The sequence below is a fragment of the Petaurus breviceps genome, unplaced genomic scaffold, assembly GCF_028583685.1.
Source record: "Petaurus breviceps papuanus isolate PSGF00001 unplaced genomic scaffold, PetGlider_PUasm1.0 90825, whole genome shotgun sequence".
NCBI lineage: Eukaryota > Metazoa > Chordata > Mammalia > Diprotodontia > Petauridae > Petaurus > Petaurus breviceps.
Genome location: NW_027187353.1, coordinates 21,711,781 through 21,730,433, shown reverse-complemented (window position 1 = coordinate 21,730,433; position 18,653 = coordinate 21,711,781). Strand labels below are relative to the sequence as shown.

Genomic DNA, 18,653 nt, shown 5'->3' with positions numbered 1-18,653 from the left:
CTATTCTGCTACTACTATTGCTACTGTTGCTGCTGCTGCTGCTACTGGTGCTGCTGCTGCTACTAGTGCTGATATTCTGCTACTACTATTGCTACTGTTGCTGCTGCTGCTGCTATTGTTGCTATTGTTGCTGCTGCTGCTGCTACTGGTGCTGCTGCTGCTACTAGTGCTGCTATTCTGCTACTACTATCGCTACTGTTGCTGCTGCTGCTGCTACTGTTGCTGCTGCTGCTGCTACTGGTGCTGCTGCTAGTGCTGCTATTCTGCTATTACTATTGCTACTGTTGCTGCTGCTGCTGCTACTGTTGCTGCTGCTGCTACTAGTGCTGATATTCTGCTACTACTATTGCTAGTGTTGCTGCTGCTGCTGCTACTGTTGCTGCTGCTGCTGCTACTGGTGCTGCTGCTGCTACTAGTGCTGATATTCTGCTACTACTATTGCTACTGTTGCTGCTGCTGCTGCTACTGGTGCTGCTGCTGCTACTAGTGCTGCTATTCTGCTACTACTATCGCTACTGTTGCTGCTGCTGCTACTGTTGCTGCTGCTGCTACTGGTGCTGCTATTCTGCTACTACTGTTGCTGCTGCTGCTGCTACTGGTGCTGCTGCTGCTGCTACTAGTGCTGCTATTCTGCTACTACTATTGCTACTGTTGCTGCTGCTGCTGCTACTGTTGCTGCTGCTGCTGCTACTGGTGCTGCTGCTAGTACTGCTATTCTGCTACTACTATTGCTACTGTTGCTGCTGCTGCTACTGTGCTGTTGCTGCTACTGCTGCTTCTCTTGCTGCTGCTGCAGTTATTTCTAGGGGAAGCTGAGGATTCAATCAATCCAGGTGCAGACTGTTCTCTGCATAAACACTGGCTGTATTCTCAGCCATCACCACCATCTCTCTCCTCGGGGGAGGAGTTCTGGCTTATAGTCATCCTCTTGCTTATTCTGCTAATAGGCAGGTAGAGCAGGGACAGGGTTGGTCATTTCCATTTTTCAGAGGAAGAAACCGAGGCCTAAGGGTTAGATTGAAGACTTGCTAGAAGCCACACAGGCCAGTGTGACAGTGGTCAGATTTTGTTTATTCTATTTTTCACCACATTGTCTCTATTCTCAATCTCTCTCTCGTCTCTATCTGTCTGTCTGCCTCTCTCTCTCTCTCTCTCTCTCTCTCTCTCTCTCTCTCTTTGTCTCTCTGTCTCTCTCGTCTCTGTCTGTCTCTCTCGTCTCTGTCTGTCTCTCTCTTTGCCTCTCTCTCTTTCTCTGCCTCTGTCCATCTCTCTCTTTGCTTCTATCTGTCTGTCTCATCTCTCTCTGTCTCTCTCTCTTTCTCTGCCTCTCTCTGTCTCTCTCTTTCTCTGCCTCTGTCTGTCTGTCTCTCTCTTTGCCTCTGTCTGTCTGTCTCTCTCTTTCTCTGCCTCCCTTTCTCTGCCTCCGTCTGTCTCTCTCTTTGCCTCCGTCTGTCTGCCTCTCTCATATCTCTTTGTCTGTCTGTCTCTCTTTGTCTCTTGTTTGTCTGTCTGTCTCTCTTTCTCTGCCTCTGTCTCTCTTTGCCTCTGTCTGTGTGTCTCTTTCTCTTTCTCTGCCTCTGTCTGTCTCTCTCTTTGCCTCCGTCTGTCTGTCTCTCTCCCCACACAATCATCATCCTGCTGGCTCTCATTACCTCTCTCCCCTGGATTATTGCAGTTGGTCTCCCAGGCCCTAGCGATTTACCTTTCCCAATCTTCCTCCACACACCCATCTGCTCCACATCTCAATTTACTAAGCTAATCACAATCTGACCCTTGTCATAATCAAGGTCATGATGAGCTAGATGGGCAACGGGGGGGGGGGGGGGGTTTGTTAATTGATTGATTCCTCTGTTCGACTTCCTACCTTCTCTTTCAGGGGATACTCGTGGAGTGGACCAAAGGATTCAAAGCCACAGACTGTGAAGGGGAAGATGTCGTGGACATGCTCAGGGAAGCCATTAAGAGGAGAAATGTAGGTGCTGGGGATCCTTACATAGACACCTGGACTTGCCTTCTTCCTGCTCCCCTTGCCCTTATTCCTCAGCTTTCCCTGAATGCCTCCAGCCTAGGAGCACACGGGTGATGAGATAGGAGGGAACCCTGGGTCTATGTGGTGGGCTCCCAGTGCTCACCAAAGAGCTCCCTCCTGTTGTAGGAATTTGAATTGGATATTGTTGCAGTTGTCAATGACACTGTGGGCACCATGATGACCTGTGCCTATGAAGACCCTGACTGTGAGATCGGCCTCATCGCAGGTAAGCCTGACCTCATCTGTTATAACACTTCCTGCTCCCTGGAGCCTCTCTGATTGGTTCAGTGGCTCTTGCCACATTGCTAGAAGGTTAAGGGTTTGTTACTGTCTCTGGGCTGCATCCCAGTTCCTACATCAAGCTGTTTGACCCTGGGCAATTCATTTAATCTGTCTGAGACTTGGTTTCTTCATCTGTAAAATGGGGTAAATAATTCCTGGGATACCTACTCCCAAACCTGTTATGAAGAAGGTGGTTTATAAATCATTAGAGCTTTATAGACATATAAGCTGTTGTTTTACTATATAAGTTGGGAAACCAGGGCACAGAAGATAATTTACCCAAGGTTGTATCGCCTAGAAATAAAGCAACCAAGACCAGCATCTCAGATCTGATTCTTAATCTGAGCAGTGCCTGTCTCTTGCCAGGGACCTTTTGGACCAAAAATTCCTCACCTGAGGTCTGTGCAATTGTTTAGACAGACATAGATAGATGGATTGATAGATAAATCAATAGATAGATGGATAGATTGATAAATGGGTGGATAGACAGACAGATAGAAAGAGAAATAGAGAGCTAGATAGAAGAGATAGATGGATGGGTAGATGAATACAAAGACAGATGAATAGATAGATAGATACATAACTATTTCAATAGAATTGGTTTACTTTGTAATCCTGTTATTTTTTTCACACATTTAAAAACATGATTTGGAGAAGGCATCCCTAGGCTTCACCAGCCTGCCAAAGGGGCCCAGGGCACAAAAAAGGTTAAGAACATTTGAAATGGGTAAAAAAGTGATTCTTGCAGGAGTCTGGTACAATGGGGGAAATGTTGGTTCTGGGGTCCAAGGAGCTGAATTCCAAGCCCACCTCTGGCATCTTCTGGGACTCAGATTCCTCCTCTGTAAAATGAAGGCTTGGCCTATACGTTTTCTGAGGCTCCTCCCAGGACTCCATCTATGATCATTTTATCCTTGTTTTCCTTTGAGGGAGGAGAAAAGCAAAACAATTCAATGGATGTGTATTAAGTGGCTTCCCTGTGCAAGGCCTTGTGCTGGTCCCTGAGGATGTGACAAAACCAAGCATGCATATGTGTATACACATGTGTGCGTGTTCATGTACACACACTCAGAAGAGCAGTGAGCTTGCAGATCCTAGAATCTTGGGATCCTAGAGTTGAAAGGCAGCCAAGAGATCACCTGGTCAAATCTGTGTCTGACCTGGTAAGGATGCCTCCTTGAAGAGGAAGCTAGGGCAGATAGTGGATAAAAAGCTCCCAAGGACCTGAGAGGCCATCTACCCCAACGCTCTCTTCCTATGGATGAAGGCAGTTAAATGGGGGGCTGAGGCCACACAGGACTCCACACAGAGCATTCTTTCCTTCTCCATACTAACAACCCTGTCTATTCATTTATCATTTAAAATTAGCTAAATGACCCAGAGCTCAGGCCTACCAGCAGGACAAAGCCAGATCCCTGTTCTTCTCTTTACTCTGAGTAAGGGCCACTCCCAAATTCTGTCCTCACTTGTAATTTTCACAACAGCCCTTTAACTGAACTACCAGCCTCCAGTCTCTCTTCTCTTTAGCCCATCCTCGACCCAAAGTAATTTTTCTAAAGCCCAAATCTGATGCTTTACTCTGGCTTTGGGGAGCACCATGTGTGATGCCTGAGACATCTGGTTCTGGGCCATGGAGGTGAGCGTCTCTGGTCAGCAGGACACACTCCAGCTGGCCGTGTCACATGGGAAAGGTGTAGAGTTCATGCCAACCAATGGATTATTCTAGGACTGGCCTAACTCAATGCAGCCAAGCTCATCACATGAGCAAACTCTGGGCATCAAGGTATGGATTTTTTTGGCCACAGCAGTCCATGAAACTACACCTCGGGGTAGAGTGTTTGCCTTGTGTGTCCGAGGCAGGTGTGTCCAAGCTATCAACATCACAGCTCCTCAAAATATCATTGAGCCATTGAGGCTGGTGGCCATTGGGCTTCCTTTCAGGAACGGGCAGCAATGTTTGCTACATGGAGGAGATGCGGAACATTGAGCTGGCAGAAGGCAATGAAGGCAAGATGTGCATCAACACTGAGTGGGGTGGATTTGGGGATAATGGCTGCCTGGACGAGATCAGGACCCAGTATGACACTGAAGTGGACGAAGGCTCCCTAAATCCTGGCAAACAGAGGTAAAGCAGAGGGAGTTCTGAGGCAAGCTCCACGTGCAGGCTGCATTCACTCCCCTCCAGGATGAAGGGGAGGCTGGCTGGGGCAGGGAAAGGGCACTGATTCTGCTATTTACTGATTCCTATGTAACCTTCAGCAAATCATTTAGTTTACTTGAGCCTGTTTCCTCATCTGTAAAATTAGGGGGTTGGACTAGGTGACTTCTAAAGTCCCATCCAGCCCCAAATCTATGAGCTTAAGGCCTAGCAGGGTTTTGTTGGGGCAAAGTTCAAGAATTCACTGACTTATTCTCTTCTTCAACAAAGGGAATTTGAAGCAGACCCTAATATCTTGGACAATTATCTTTTAAAAAATGGTTGCCCTTCTGCTTATATTAAAAAATAAGTATAGGAATCAAAAGATTTTTTTCACTGTAATATTTATTTGTAACCAAGAGCTGACATTATATGTCACAGATAAACATTAGAGACTTTGCCACTAAGAGCAGGGGAAAGGCAAGATTGTCTAATCTTACCATTCCCATTCAGAATAATTTTTTAAATCCTTGCAATAATAATAAGAAAAAAGGAGACAAAGGGATTTAGCTAGCAAATAGCAAATAAGGGATTTACAAACCCCTTTTTGATATATGTTTATATACTCAGAAAAGCCAATAACAACATTTGAGATAATAGATTGACTTTCTTCCACTAACTCCATTCAATTCTAATGCCTCATCATAGCAGGGAGATGATTCATGGTTTTTAAGGACCATGCCAATAGATTGTGAGCTGGGGGAAGGAAGTCCTACTAAAGTGGAAGGGCTCTGAGTATGGGTCAGTGATAGACTATATGTCATCAGCATAGCTCAAATTAGAGAGGTCTAAATTACCACGTTAGCCAACAGGGGAGGATTTTTTTAAACCATTGCCACTCAAAAATGGCTCTAGAGGGGATGCATTTATATAAACACTATCTACACACGTATAATTAGGTGCAATTATTCTTGTATCAGTAACTTATTTTTAAAAAAAAAACTACATTGGGGTAGTTTAAATGCTATGAGGTAGATGGAGAGAGCATCTATTAGACACTTAGTATATGTCAGGTACTGGGAATACAAATACAAGCAAAGAAGACATTCTCTGCCCTTAGGAAACTTACATTCCAATAGGGGTGGACAACATGTAAAGGGGAACTAGAAACAGGAGAGGTACACCCAGGGTGGCGTGTCTAGGGAGATGAATGGCCAGAGTGGGCTGCAATGGAGTGGAGACATCATGGTGGAAGATGTCCAAGAAATGCTGTGGATGCCCAGAACTGAGTGAGACGAGGTAATGATCACTACCCCCATTATACAGATGGAGAAACTGAGACCCACGGCAGTTTAATGACTCACTCGAGGTCACATTGCTGTTCATTGTAACTTGGTTAATATGACCCTTGCACCCCATTTATTTTTCCATGACAAAGGTATGAGAAGATGACCAGCGGCATGTACCTTGGGGAAATAGTGAGGCAGATTTTGATCGACCTAACCAAGCATGGACTCTTGTTTCGGGGGCAGATTTCAGAGAGACTCAGGACCAGGGGCATATTTGAAACTAAGTTCCTGTCTCAGATCGAAAGGTAATGACTCTGCTTATGTGTAATCCTCTTGGGGTCATGTGAACACCAGTCTTTCTGGATCCTAGAGTGGGGCTGTGGTCAAGGGTGGTGAGAGAGCGGGGAACTGTGCCCCTGGCTTCATGATTGAAAGTCAACACAGAGTTCCTTAAAAGCCACCTCTCCTCTAGTCTCCTTTGATGGATTTTAAAAAAATGCATAATAGTAATGACAAAGATAACTTATGAACTCATTGATTGCAGGATCAGAGATCCAGGACTGGCAGGAAACTTAGAGGTCATAGAGTCTAATCTCCTCTTTTAAAGATGGGGAAAATGAGCACAGAGAGCTTCAGTGACTTGGACAGGGTAACATAGCTTGTACCCAGGTGTTCCCAACTCCAAACCTAGCACTGTGTCATGCAATCTCACAATAACCACAAGAGGTCACCTTTTAACATGAATGGTTTAATCAAATTGTTCTCCTACAAATACTTTTATCAGTTGCCCTGGATGGTTGGAAGTGATGAGGAGAAGAAATTTGGGAGCATGGGGTAGGGAAGACCTGGGTAGAGCCACAGAAAAAGGCCCTTGAGCTGCCAGAGGGCAGCATGAAGATCCTGGACACTTGGGGGCTGGAGAGAGGCAGGCAGTTTACAAAGAGCTGTGTATATAGTTTTTCATTCAGCCCCGTGAGATAGAGACTGGAAATGTTGACCTTATTCAAAGTGGGTGTTTTGGAAAGAGCTTTGGACTTGACATCTGAAGATCTGTGTTCCAATTCCAGTTGTGCTTGGTCAGGTCCATCCAAGCCATCTGCAAAGGACAAGGATGGGGACTAGACTTGTGATTTAATAGTTATAGGGAACTCCCAGGGGCGGTAAGCCTTCCCTGTGCCTAGGTTTCCTCATCTGTCAATCAAAGTGATTGGACTAGATGGTTTCTTTCTAAGACCTCAAGAGCAGTAAGTGACCTGAGAGATCATCTCATTCAATCCCTTTGTTTTACGGAATGGGAAACTGAGTCTTTAGAGTAGTGACATAACATGTCCAAGTAATATCTCTGGCTCTACTTGGATACTCTGTGATCCATGCAGGCTTCTTCTGGGGGCAAGGAAGCCACTGTGTCCCTCTGGTGCTGCCGGAATGGTCTTCCATGTTCTAGTCACATATTCTGATAGACCTGGCATCTCAACCAGGCACACATTCCATTCCCCTCAACAGAACTCCCAAACCATGTGTCCCTGCCCATCATGGGCAGCTCTTGTCCATGGCCTCCCCTAAATTCAACATGAGGGATCCTCCCCATGTGGGAGGAGCATTCTTCACTCATCTACCCAATACTGATACCACCAGAAGTCTTTGCAGACTAATGCCTAAGGCGACACATCTGTTTTCAGAGAGCTCAACTCCTCCTGTGTGGGAGGCATGTCTAATGGGAAGGAAGGCTGCTTTCATCTGTGTTTGACTTCAAAAGCCCTGGCATGTAGGAGATAAAAGGAAGGAAGCTACTTCCTTCCCAGTTCTGCTGAAGAGACTGGAGGCATTGTCAGCCAAACAAGCATTCATCTCCAATCAGCAACCTTGGCTCTGCTTCTCATTGCTTTGGGTTGTTACCTTCTTCTCTCAAGGATTTAGTTGGCTCATACATAAAATAAAGGGGTTCAACTGGAAGTTCTCTAAGGGGCCTTCTAGCCTGGTAACATAAGAGCACTAGATTTACAATCAGGGAGACCTGAGTTCAAATCCAGTCTCAGACACACTAGCTGTGTGACCCTGTGCAAGTAACTTAATCTCTGCCTCAGTTTCATCATCTGTAAAATGGGAATAATAATAGCACCTACCTCCAGGGCTGTTAGAGTTAGAATATAGACAGTGTTTTGTGAATCAGTATAAATGCTAGTACTATAATTACCAGTCCTCAGTCACCCTCCCTAAATTTCGGAAGATATTGTCCCATGTGATATCCTCCCTGTTCCCTAAATCCCTGCTCAGAGTCTGGTGATACAATTAAAATTCAATAAACACTTAATAAGCATCTCCTCTGTAGGTGCTGATACAAAGATGAAAAAAATGACCCAGTCCTTTCCCTTCTGGAGATAGCCTAGCAGTAAGAGAGCGAGGCACAAGAGCAGGAGAGAGCCGGGCTCAGATCTCGCTTGTGGCAACCCCTGGGCAGCCTTCTCGTCTCTGAGCTTCAGCTTCCTCATTGGGAAAAAATGGAGGCTAAGGCCTGGCCTGTCCACCTCCCAGGGTTACTGTGAGTGCCACAGAAAAGTCGGTTCTCCATTACATGCAGGATCTCCAGGAGGGTGTGGCATGTAAGTGTATTACAAGGGAAAGAGTAATAATAATAATCGCTAGCATTTGTATAGTTCTTTAAGGTTTGCAAAGCACTTTACAAAAGGATCTCATTTGATCCTTCCAACAACCCTGGGAGGAAGGTGCTATTATCTACATTTTATAGAGGAGAAAACTGAGGCAGACAGAGGTTAAGGGACTTGCCCAGGGTCACACAGCTATTACGTGTCTGAGGCTGGATTTTAAGTCAGGTCTTCTTGGCTCTAGATCCAACACTCTGTGCACTGTGGCACCACCTAGCTGCCTCAGAGGAGGGTCCAGACAAGATACCCTCAGAAAAGCTGAGGAAAGAGAAAACCCTTTTAGCCCTCCATAGCGATAGCAGGAAAGGTTTTATAAAGGAGTTGATATCTGAACTAATTCATGAGTCTTAAAGTGAAGAGGGAATAATACACACACAACACACATATTATTAACACAATTATATAAATATACATATATTTATATAAATGTACATAGTATCTAATTATTACATAATTATATTATATGACTACAACATATTAAATCTATAAAGTTATGTTAAAATATGTTTAAAATATATATACATTATTTTTATTGGTGTCTTTTATTTCTACATCACTGTCATTTTCCACCCCCATTCAGCAGGTTGAACCCTGTCTTATGACAAAGAAAAAGACAAGTAAGCAAAAACTTACAATGCAGAAATAAGGTCTGACAGCTTATGTGATATTCTCTCCATCTTGTCTCACCTTTCTCTGCTCTGAAGAGGGTGATACATTTCATTATCTTTTATCCAGAACCTTCATTGTTTTTTCCCCCTATTACTCAGAGTTTCAACTTCCTTGTAGTGATCTTCAAATTTACCTTGTGATAGTCATAGTGTAGATTGTTCTCTTGGCTCTACTTGCTTCACTTTGCATCAGTTTATACAAATCTTCCCGTTTCTCTGAATTTCTCATGTATGTCATGACTTTTTGCATAACAATTTTCTGTTACATTTATCTACTATTATCTTTTCAGCCACACCCCCAATTGATGGGCACTAACTCTGTTTCCAGTATTTTGCAATCAAAAAAAGTCTTGAGATCATTTTGGTACATATTGGACTCTTGTTTCTTAGATTTTGTTAGGGGTATATGCCCAATAGTAGAATTGATGGGTCCAAGAGTATGGGCAGTTTGGTAGGAAGTGCCTTCTGGGCATGTGAGAAGCGCTGTGTGGGCATAGGAGATGGCATTTGAAGCTAAGGAGATCACCAGTCATTTAGTTAGAATGTGTGAAGAAGAACATGAAACGTAGCTGAGAGGCTAGGTTGGAAGGCTTTTAATACCTGTCTGAAGAATTGGTGCTTATTCCATTGGCAATAGGGGACCAATAGGGAAGGCATATGTAATGTTAATGGGATGTAAGCTCTTCCCTCCCATTAATAGGCCTCATGTGGAGCCCATTAAGGGAAGCTTGCTTAGGGGAGGTTTTCACACCTTTTGCTAATGTCTAATTAGGCCCTGAGTCACAAGGGTTGTGATGCCCTCTGGCTCTAAGTGTATATATACTCTGAGTTGGTATTTTGCTTTGGGGGCTCACTTATGAGAAGGATCTTGTGATTCCCTGGTCGAGATTCTGAGTGGCTGGTATGTTCAGAGCTCCCCAACTGCTCAGATGTAAAGGCTCTCTCGATCCAGGGACGTATGTAAAGTGTATAGTTGATTCAGGCAGTCAGAGGCCTGTCTGTTGGTCTTTATTTCTCAGATTGTATTTTCTCTGAAGCTCAGGGTGCTGATTTTTCCCCTGAACTAGTGAATGTAATTTAAAAAGATTGTTTACCCCTTAAACAGCTAGCTTTCCTAGTAAAGCAGATCTAAGAACCTGTGCTAGCAGCCATCCTGGGTATGCCAATGTGATTGCTGCTACAGTGTGTAAGTCGGAAAATGGCAGTCAGACCTGTGCCTTAGGAAGTATCCTGTGGTAGATGAATTGGAAGAGGGAGAGACTGGAGATGGAGAGACCAATGAGAACTTTTAAGATGAGGACCTGAACAAGAGTCATAGTGGATGTGAGTGGACAGAAAGGGATAGATGAGAAATGTTGTCAAAGTAGAATGGACAGTACTTAGCTATGAGTGGCAAGAGAGAAGGAGGAGCTAAGTATGACTAATATTTTGAACCTCAATGGCCATCTCCGTAGAGATAGAAAAGTTGGGAGGAAGGGGTAGGTTTGGGGGTGGAAGGTGATTTGAGTTGGATATGCCCTCAGGACATCCAAAAGGCCATTCCCAGCACTTGGAGAGGTTGACCTGGTGCTCAGGCTGGCAATTAAGATTTGAGAGTCATTGGCATAGAAAGGATGGTGGAACCCAGGGGAACAGAGAAGATAACCAAAAGGCAGGGTGTAGAAAGAGAAGAGGAGAGGACCTAGGGCAGAACCTTGAGGGATCCCTGATACCTTTTGAGGATGGAAGGAAGATAATAGATGGCAAAAGGAGACTGAGGAGCAGTCAGAGTGTTGTCATCAAAGCCTAGCGGGGAGTGAGCAGCCAGGAGAAAAACGGGTGACATTGTCAGAACGTACCAAAAGGTTAAGAGTGTTGAGAACTGAGAAAAAGTCTTCTGACTGAATATTTAAGAGGTCAATGGTGGCCTTTGACATAGTAGCTTCATTCCAGGGGGAGCCAGAATTCAAGGCCACAAGGGGCTGAGAAGTGGGTGGGTGGTGAGGCATTAATGGCAGTGGGTAAAGCTGATTGATGACAGAACAAGGATTGTTATTGTTTGTCCCTCATTCTCGAAAATTTCCATGACATCAGGGAGATGATGCCATGAAACGCAAGTGAATTGAATTTAAGTGAGGGAGGGCTGTGCAAAGTCACCAGCCTTACTCTGTCTCCCAGAGTCATCTGGGTCCAGTGGCAAGATATAGATCAGGACAACTAAAGATGGCCCGGGATGCAGTGGGAGACCTTGGCCTTTTTTTCCAGTGAAAGAGAAGGAAGATATAAAGTAATTGCTTGAAGGGAGGGAGTCAGGACTCTCCTGCTTTTCCTTCTCTGAATCTAATTCAGATAATGGGCTGGGTCTAAAGGGCAACCTACTGCCATGGCTGGAAATTTATCTTTGTGAACTAAGATGTAATCGTCTGATGTTCCTGTAGGACGGGATTCATTTATTTATCCAACAGACCCTATGCTGGTGCTGCCTGGAATACAAAGATGTATCTTCCTTTAAGGAGTTTACCATTCATTTGGAGATATATGAGAGTGATCAAGTTTTTCTCTGGTTCATCGTTCCTACCTTGGAATAGAACTTCAGGCCAAATCAGTTCCCTTGGATTTAATCACCATCTCTGCTGATGATTCTCAAACCTAACTGTCCTACCCCAGGCTCTCTGGTGACCTCCAGTCTCACATTTCTACCTTTCTTTCAGACATCTTGAACTGGATGTCCAGTAGACATCTTAAAGTCAATATTTCCAAAAGCGGAGCTCATTATCTTTCCCCCTAAACAGATCACCCTCTCATGGGGACCAAGGGACCATCCAGGAGTCTCTGACTGTGTGCAACTTTTAGCAAGAGACTAGAGCACATGTATTGCTAAAAGGGGTCAACTCCATGGCAACAGGCTTAACTCTATGGGAAGTACCCCCAGGTCAGCAGGTTGAGGCTGCTGGTTACCATATTACATGGAAAATAAGGAAGTTGCAGTGGCAGATTTTCTAACTCTTAACAGTCTGGGAATCTCATATAGACAAATCTAACAGCTTAGACAAGATGGGCTCTTCCCGGCAGTGCTTGGAGTATTTGATCTCCTCCCAGGTCTTTAACCCAGAGCAAAAGGAGACTCCAGGCCCTCATGTGCCTTTTTGATCAGATTCTATTCTTTTCTTTGGCTGTAACCTGTTCTAGTGATGGGCTGGCCCTCCTCCAGGTCCGGAGAATCCTGCAGCAGCTGGGCCTGGACAGCACCTGTGAAGACAGCATTGTGGTGAAGGAGGTATGCGGGGCTGTCTCCCGGAGAGCAGCCCAGCTCTGCGGAGCAGGGCTAGCTGCCATTGTGGAGAAGAGACGGGAAGACCGGAACCTTGAGCACCTAAAAATCACGGTTGGCGTGGATGGGACACTCTACAAGCTGCACCCTCAGTGAGTATCCTGAGAGTGCCAGGAACACAGTAGGTACTTAATAAATACTTCCTGACTTGCCCAGTGTAGGGAAAGAGATATGGAATGGAAGCCAGGAGACCTGGAGATTAAATCCTGGCCCTTCTGTTGATCAACTCATCACTCAGTTAACAATCATTTATTACGTGTCTATTATGTACACCAAGCACATAGTAGGACAAAGACAAATATGAAAATGTCTGCCCTCAAGATACTTACACTCTGTCAAAGGAGACAAAATAGACATATAGATTCAAAATAAATACAGACAATATACTGACCAGCATTATCACCTCTCCAAGCTTCATCACTCATCTCTAAAGCAGGAAGACTAATAATAACAGTAGCAGTTTCCATTTCTATAGCATGGTGAGCTTTCTCCCAACACCACAGGACTTGGCTGCCCAACCATGACTCGTAGGGGTCCTTGGGCTCTCCAAAGTCGTGTCAATGGAAGGCAAGCATAGGCAGGTTTGGTTCTACTAGGCTATGAAGGCTTCGAGAACAGGTCCAGGGATGGTCCACACGTCTCTCATTCCAACTCCTCCCCAACCAGTAACAATGGCTAACATGCATACAGTGCTTAATGGCTTGAAAAGCACTTGAGCTCATAGGGTCAGAATCGACCTGGGTTGGCTATAGAATGAGAAATTTGATCAACCTTAGCAACCCTCAAGGACTGTCATTTTGCATTGGTGGAAGGGAGCCAAGGGAAGCATTGTGTTACATTGGGAGGAGCAATGTGCAGTCAGAGGACCTGAATTCATATTTTGCATCTGACGCTTGCCATCTTGGTAAGGCTCAACCCTTCTGGGCCTTCGTTATGCCAAATGGGTGTAGTATCTTTAAAAATGCCAATTATGAAAATGATTTGAAATTTACAAAAATAAATACATGCATACAGACATAATTATGAGGTGTGGCTAGGTGGTACAGTGGATAGTGTGTCAGGCCTAAAGTCAGCAAGACTCATCTTCCTGAGTTCAAATCTGTTTGCATACATTTACCAGCAGTGTGACCCTGGGCAAGTCACTTAACCCGCTTTACCTCAGTTTCCTCATCTATAAAATGAGCTGGAGAAGGAGATGGTAAACCACTCTAGTATCTTTGCCCTAATAGGATCACGGAGAGTTGGACATAATTGAAAAAATGACAGGAAAACATCAAACATTTCCTAATTTCAAGTTCCAGATATCTAAAATATAAAATACTGTGATGTGATTTTTGTTTTTTTCTATGCAAATTGTTGGAGCAGAGCTGGTAGCTCACTTTGGCGGCTTAAGGAGCGGCCAGATTCTCTATCCCATTCCCTCTGCCCTCCTCTCGAGCATATGGGCAAGTCCCTCAATGTCAGCACCTCAGACAACATGCTAAATCTAATTTCAGTTATGGAAAGTTGCCCATAGGCAGTGATGAAAAGAGGCTCCACACTGGGAATTCTCAATACCTTTGAAATAACAGGACTAAACCAAATTAAAAATCTCATCTTATTATAGGCCTGGTGAGAGATTGCATGTCTGTTGTCCCAGGACTAGCATAGATAAGTTCAGAGAGACTCAGCACCAGGCTGATCAAAGTGGGAAGAATTTTTCAGCCATGACAATTCTTGGAAATTGTCTATTATTATTATTATTACTATTGTATTACCATCTTACATATATGTAGCTCTTTAATGTTTGCAAAGCTCTTGAAACACAGTCTCTCATCTGATCCTAACAGCAACCTTGTAGAACAGGTATTATTTTATTAGTCCCATTTGACAGATAAGGAAACTGAGTCCGAGAGTGGTGAGGGGACATTCACAGCATTTGCAATAACCCAAGATCTTTAAATCTGAATCTTTGACTCTGGCCAATGCCCTTTTATTCCACAGTCTCAGCTGGTATCTCCAACATCCAGAAAGGGCAAGAAGACCTTTCTGATCATTTCAAAGAGCCCTGCCACAGGGGCAAGCTGCTGGTGCTTAGGCAGGGAGCTCATTCACAAGCCAGATTCTTGAGCGAGAAAGGGAAGCCTCTGCCTGGCTCTTATGCTTTCTCCCTTTGCAATTTTCTGTAGCTTTTCTCGGATCTTGTGGGAAACCGTGAAAGAACTGGCCCCTCAGTGCGATGTGATGTTCATGCTCTCTGAAGATGGGAGTGGAAAGGGGGCCGCCCTAATCACAGCTGTGGCCAAGAGATTGCAACTGAAGAAGGACAACTGAGAACTGAGAGGAGGAACAGCTCAGGATCAGCTGGGATCTAGTGGCTTAGGTCCTTTGCCAAACTCCTTCCCAGAGTTGAGTACAGACCAATGGGTCCAAGCTACTCTTTTTGGCCAATAGAGGGAGCTCAGGGGCCTGGGCCTTGTCTTGGTCTTGACATGGTCCCCCCCAAAATCTATGGGGTTATAAGGATTAGAGGTGCCAAGGGGTAGGTAGCCAGTGTTAGCTCTCTGTGGGCCACCCTGGAGCAGAGCGTTCCTGGGGTGAGACTTTGCCCAATTTAGTGGGTGCTGAAAACCCTTGTAGTTCTTCTACAACTTAGAGCCGACAGATCTTAAGGCTGATATAACCCGAAGAAATTAGCTGATTCAAGGCTGTGTTTCATGCTGCTTTCTTTAGCTGAGCTTTGTCTCATTCAAGGCACACACACACACACACACACACACACACACACACACACGGCAAATTATAGCTCTGTCTGGGAGTTTCATCCCACACACACACACAGCCCTTTGCCACAGGCCACCTCAGAAATCTTTCAGTGAGTAATCTCATCAGACCAGCTCCCAAATCCTAAGGCAGCTTCCTTCCTGATAGATGTGAGCTTAATACTTGTATGACTTGAATTTATGTTAAACTTCTCCATGGGGATAATGAAGAACTGTTCCCTTGCCCCAAGATCCTAGGGTTCCAACAGTAAATTTTGTCCCCTCCTTGTTAAGAGAAACAAATATTTTACAATCTTTTTATTTTTTGTTACTGTGATCTTGACAAAACCCAGCAAATAGGAACATTTCTATATACGAAGAACAGAGAGGATTGTATATGAATAGGAAACCACTACTTCTATTGTATACAGCTCAGTTTTTAAAAAACAAATAATAAATTTAACATGTTAGTTTCAAAGAGGTCCTGATTGTGTCTGCCTCTGACTTCCTTTTGATGGTTCATGTGCACTTTAAAATGCTTCATCAATGCTTTCTTTCCTTCTTTTTTGGTAACAATCACTAACCCCTCCAACACACACACACACACACAATTTTTTAAAAAAGTATTCCCATGTAGCAAACATCTATACTTAAGCAAGACAAATTCCTGTATTGGTCATGTACAAAACATACATCACATTCTGCACTTTGACTCCTTTGCCTTTCTTTCAGGAAATGGCCAATATGCTTTATTATTAGCCCATTACTGGAGTTATGAGCGGTCATTTCATTGATTAGAGTTCTCATATCTCCCAGAGATGGTTTTCTTCCAACTATTGTTATCCTTGTATAAATTGTTCTCCTGGTTATACTCCCTTCACTTTGTATCAGTTCATAGGAATCTTCCCAGGTTTCTCTGAATTCATCTCTTTCCTCGTTGCTTGTAGTACAATGATATGCCTGTCCTACTCATATGTGATCCTCTGTCCAGTCATTCCCCAGTTAATGCCGATCAGTCAACAAGCGTTTGTTAGCAGAGAACCCAATATGCAAGCCCAAGTCTTCTTTCTGCAAATCTATGGTCTTTTTATCCTCCCATAAATATTTCTAGTCAGTGATAAAAAGTCAATCCATCAACATGCATTTATTAGTAAGCACCTACTATGTGCCAAGCATTGTGCGAGGCTCTAGGAATAGAAAAAAGTCAAAACCTACACAGAGCTCTTGTAGGTAATAATAATAATAATAATAATGGAATAGCAGAGGAGAGGTCCTAGCAACTGCAGGAAAGGCCTCCTTCAGAAATGGGATTTGAGCTGAGTCTTGATGGAAGCCAGGGAAGGAAGACTGAGGAGGTGGGGGGAGGGGAGGTATTCCAGGCAATGGGGTACGGCCAATGCAAAGTCACAGGATTGGGAAATGGGAGGTCAGGGAGGCAGAACAGCCAAGAGGCCATGAAACCAGGGTTACTGGATTGTAGAGGATGAAGAGGGGAGGAAGGTATAAGAAGGGAAGGAGAAGGAAAGGGAAGGAAAAAGTGAATGTTTCAGGAGAATAGTAAAGATTTGTGAAATAAATTGGAGCTCAAATTATAGATTGTTTGTCCTATGAAATGTGGTCGAATTAAAAAAAATTGAGGGGCAAAGACCTTCACATGCCTCTTTTGAGACACTGCTGTTTTTCTTTTGTTTGCATGTATATGTATTTTTAAAAATCTGTTTAGTTGGGTGAGGGGGCAGCAAGCAATAGCCCCCACATGCTTTGAATGTGAACGTTGTGCTTTTGCAGGAATTTGGTTGGAAGAAATAGACTCCTGGGTCTACAGAAGGGTGTCTGTTTCTTACCTTGTCCATGGTCGATTCTTTTGTTATTCAGAAGTGTTCTATATGTTAAATATGATCGGCTGTGTATATGGGGTTTCTCACAAATCATTGTGTAAGGTGCTGCCACTCAGCCTCAGTGTCCTTCTGTGTGACATCTCCGCATTACTAATAGCCACCTCTAGCAGCTCACAGAATAGAAGATGATCCTGATGCAATAAAGCCCTTTTAAGCTAGCTGAAAGCTTCTCCATTTTCCAGGTAAACAGTAGAGACTTGGCAATTGAAGAAGCTTTCAACCAGCTTAAAATACTTTATTGTATTTATTATTTATTTGATGAAAGAATCTGATTCAAAAAGATCTCCACAGGCTAGAGTATTGAATGTGCTGCTGAGAAAAACTTTAATTGGGAAAAATGTAAAATCTTATTCTTTGGCTAAAAAAAAGTAAATCAACTTTCCAAGTATAAGATGACTAGATAGTTCATTTGAAAAAGATCTAGGGGTTTTAGTGGGTCACAAGTTTAACATAAGTCAAAAGTGTGATATGGAAGCCAGGAAAGGTTGGCAGGCAGCAAGCATTTAAGTATTTACTGTATACCAGGCACTATGTCTGAATCTTCAAGACCCTTTGGACCATAGCACACCAATACTGTCCATGGAGTTTTCTTGGCAAATATACTAGAGTGGTTTGCCATTTCCTTCTCCAGGGGATTAAGGCAAGCAAAGGTTAAGTGACTTGACAGTCTGGAGAGATAGAAACACAGCTGGGAGAATGAATCATGGGTAGGCCTGTCTCTGTCCCCAAAATGGAGGCCCCGAGAAGAAACTCACCAATGGGAGAAAGGGATGAGTGGAAAGAAATTCCAGGGTGAGAAGGTAGCCAAATCATGGCGGCCAAGTCTGGAAGAGTTAGAAATATAGCCTGAAGGGGAAATGTTAGAGCTCATGTGATCTTAGAAATGTGTACTCTCCAGGACCAAAGACAGGCAGTCTCACTGTTTTCAGGCCTGGTCCAGCTACACCTGGACTGTTGTGTTCTGCCCCCATCCCCCATTTTAGGAAGAGCCTTGAGAAACTGGAGAGGATGGTGAAGGTATCTAGTCCAGGTTGTTTAAGGATCAGTTGAAAGAACTGGGGATGTTTTGCCTAGATCAGATTCAGTGGAGGTGTGATAGGAAAGAGGTGAAAGGCTGTTTCATGGAGGATCAGATGGGCTTTGCAGGGCCTCAGGGAGCAGAAGGAGGAGCAATGGGGAGAAGGTGGGAGGAGATATGTTGCAAATCTGGGCTTAAGTTAAGGAAGAACTGTCTTAACAGTTTGAATTGTCCTAAAACAGACTCAAACTCAGGTCTTCTGACTCCAAATCCAGAGTTCTTTCTACTCTCAGTCCCTGTTTCTCAAGCGTCTGCTACTTGAAAGGTCCTTCCACCATACAGCCTTTCTTTCTAGCTTTGGCTAAGTCACTTTTTCTCTCTGAGCCTCAGTTTCCTCACCTGTAAAATAAGTGGATTAGGGGCGGCTGGGTGGCACAGTGAGTAAGAGCACTGGCCCCAGAGCCGGAGGACCCGGGATCAGTTCTGGCCTCAGATACTTAACACCCACACAAAAAAACTGGCTGTGTAATCTTGAGCAAGTTACTTAACCCCAATTGCTTTAAAAAAAAAAGTGGGTTAGACTGGCTAACGACCAAGGTCTTCTCCCATTCTGGATCC

The 18,653-nt window shown here is 44.1% G+C and overlaps 1 protein-coding gene across 1 annotated transcript in view; it reads left to right on the top strand.

Moving 5' to 3' along the window:
* The window catches only part of LOC138148653 (hexokinase HKDC1), a 41,580-nt gene extending 26,035 nt beyond the window's left edge, over positions 1–15,545 (top strand). Inside the window, exons 13-18 of the mRNA XM_069071467.1 lie at positions 1,877–1,972; positions 2,156–2,255; positions 4,253–4,436; positions 5,887–6,042; positions 12,237–12,470; positions 14,547–15,545. Of these exons, the coding sequence (XP_068927568.1) occupies positions 1,877–1,972; positions 2,156–2,255; positions 4,253–4,436; positions 5,887–6,042; positions 12,237–12,470; positions 14,547–14,691 (915 nt within the window). The 3' untranslated portion in view covers positions 14,692–15,545. The remainder of the gene's footprint in view (positions 1–1,876; positions 1,973–2,155; positions 2,256–4,252; positions 4,437–5,886; positions 6,043–12,236; positions 12,471–14,546) is intronic.
* Positions 15,546–18,653: the final 3,108 nt, after the last annotated feature.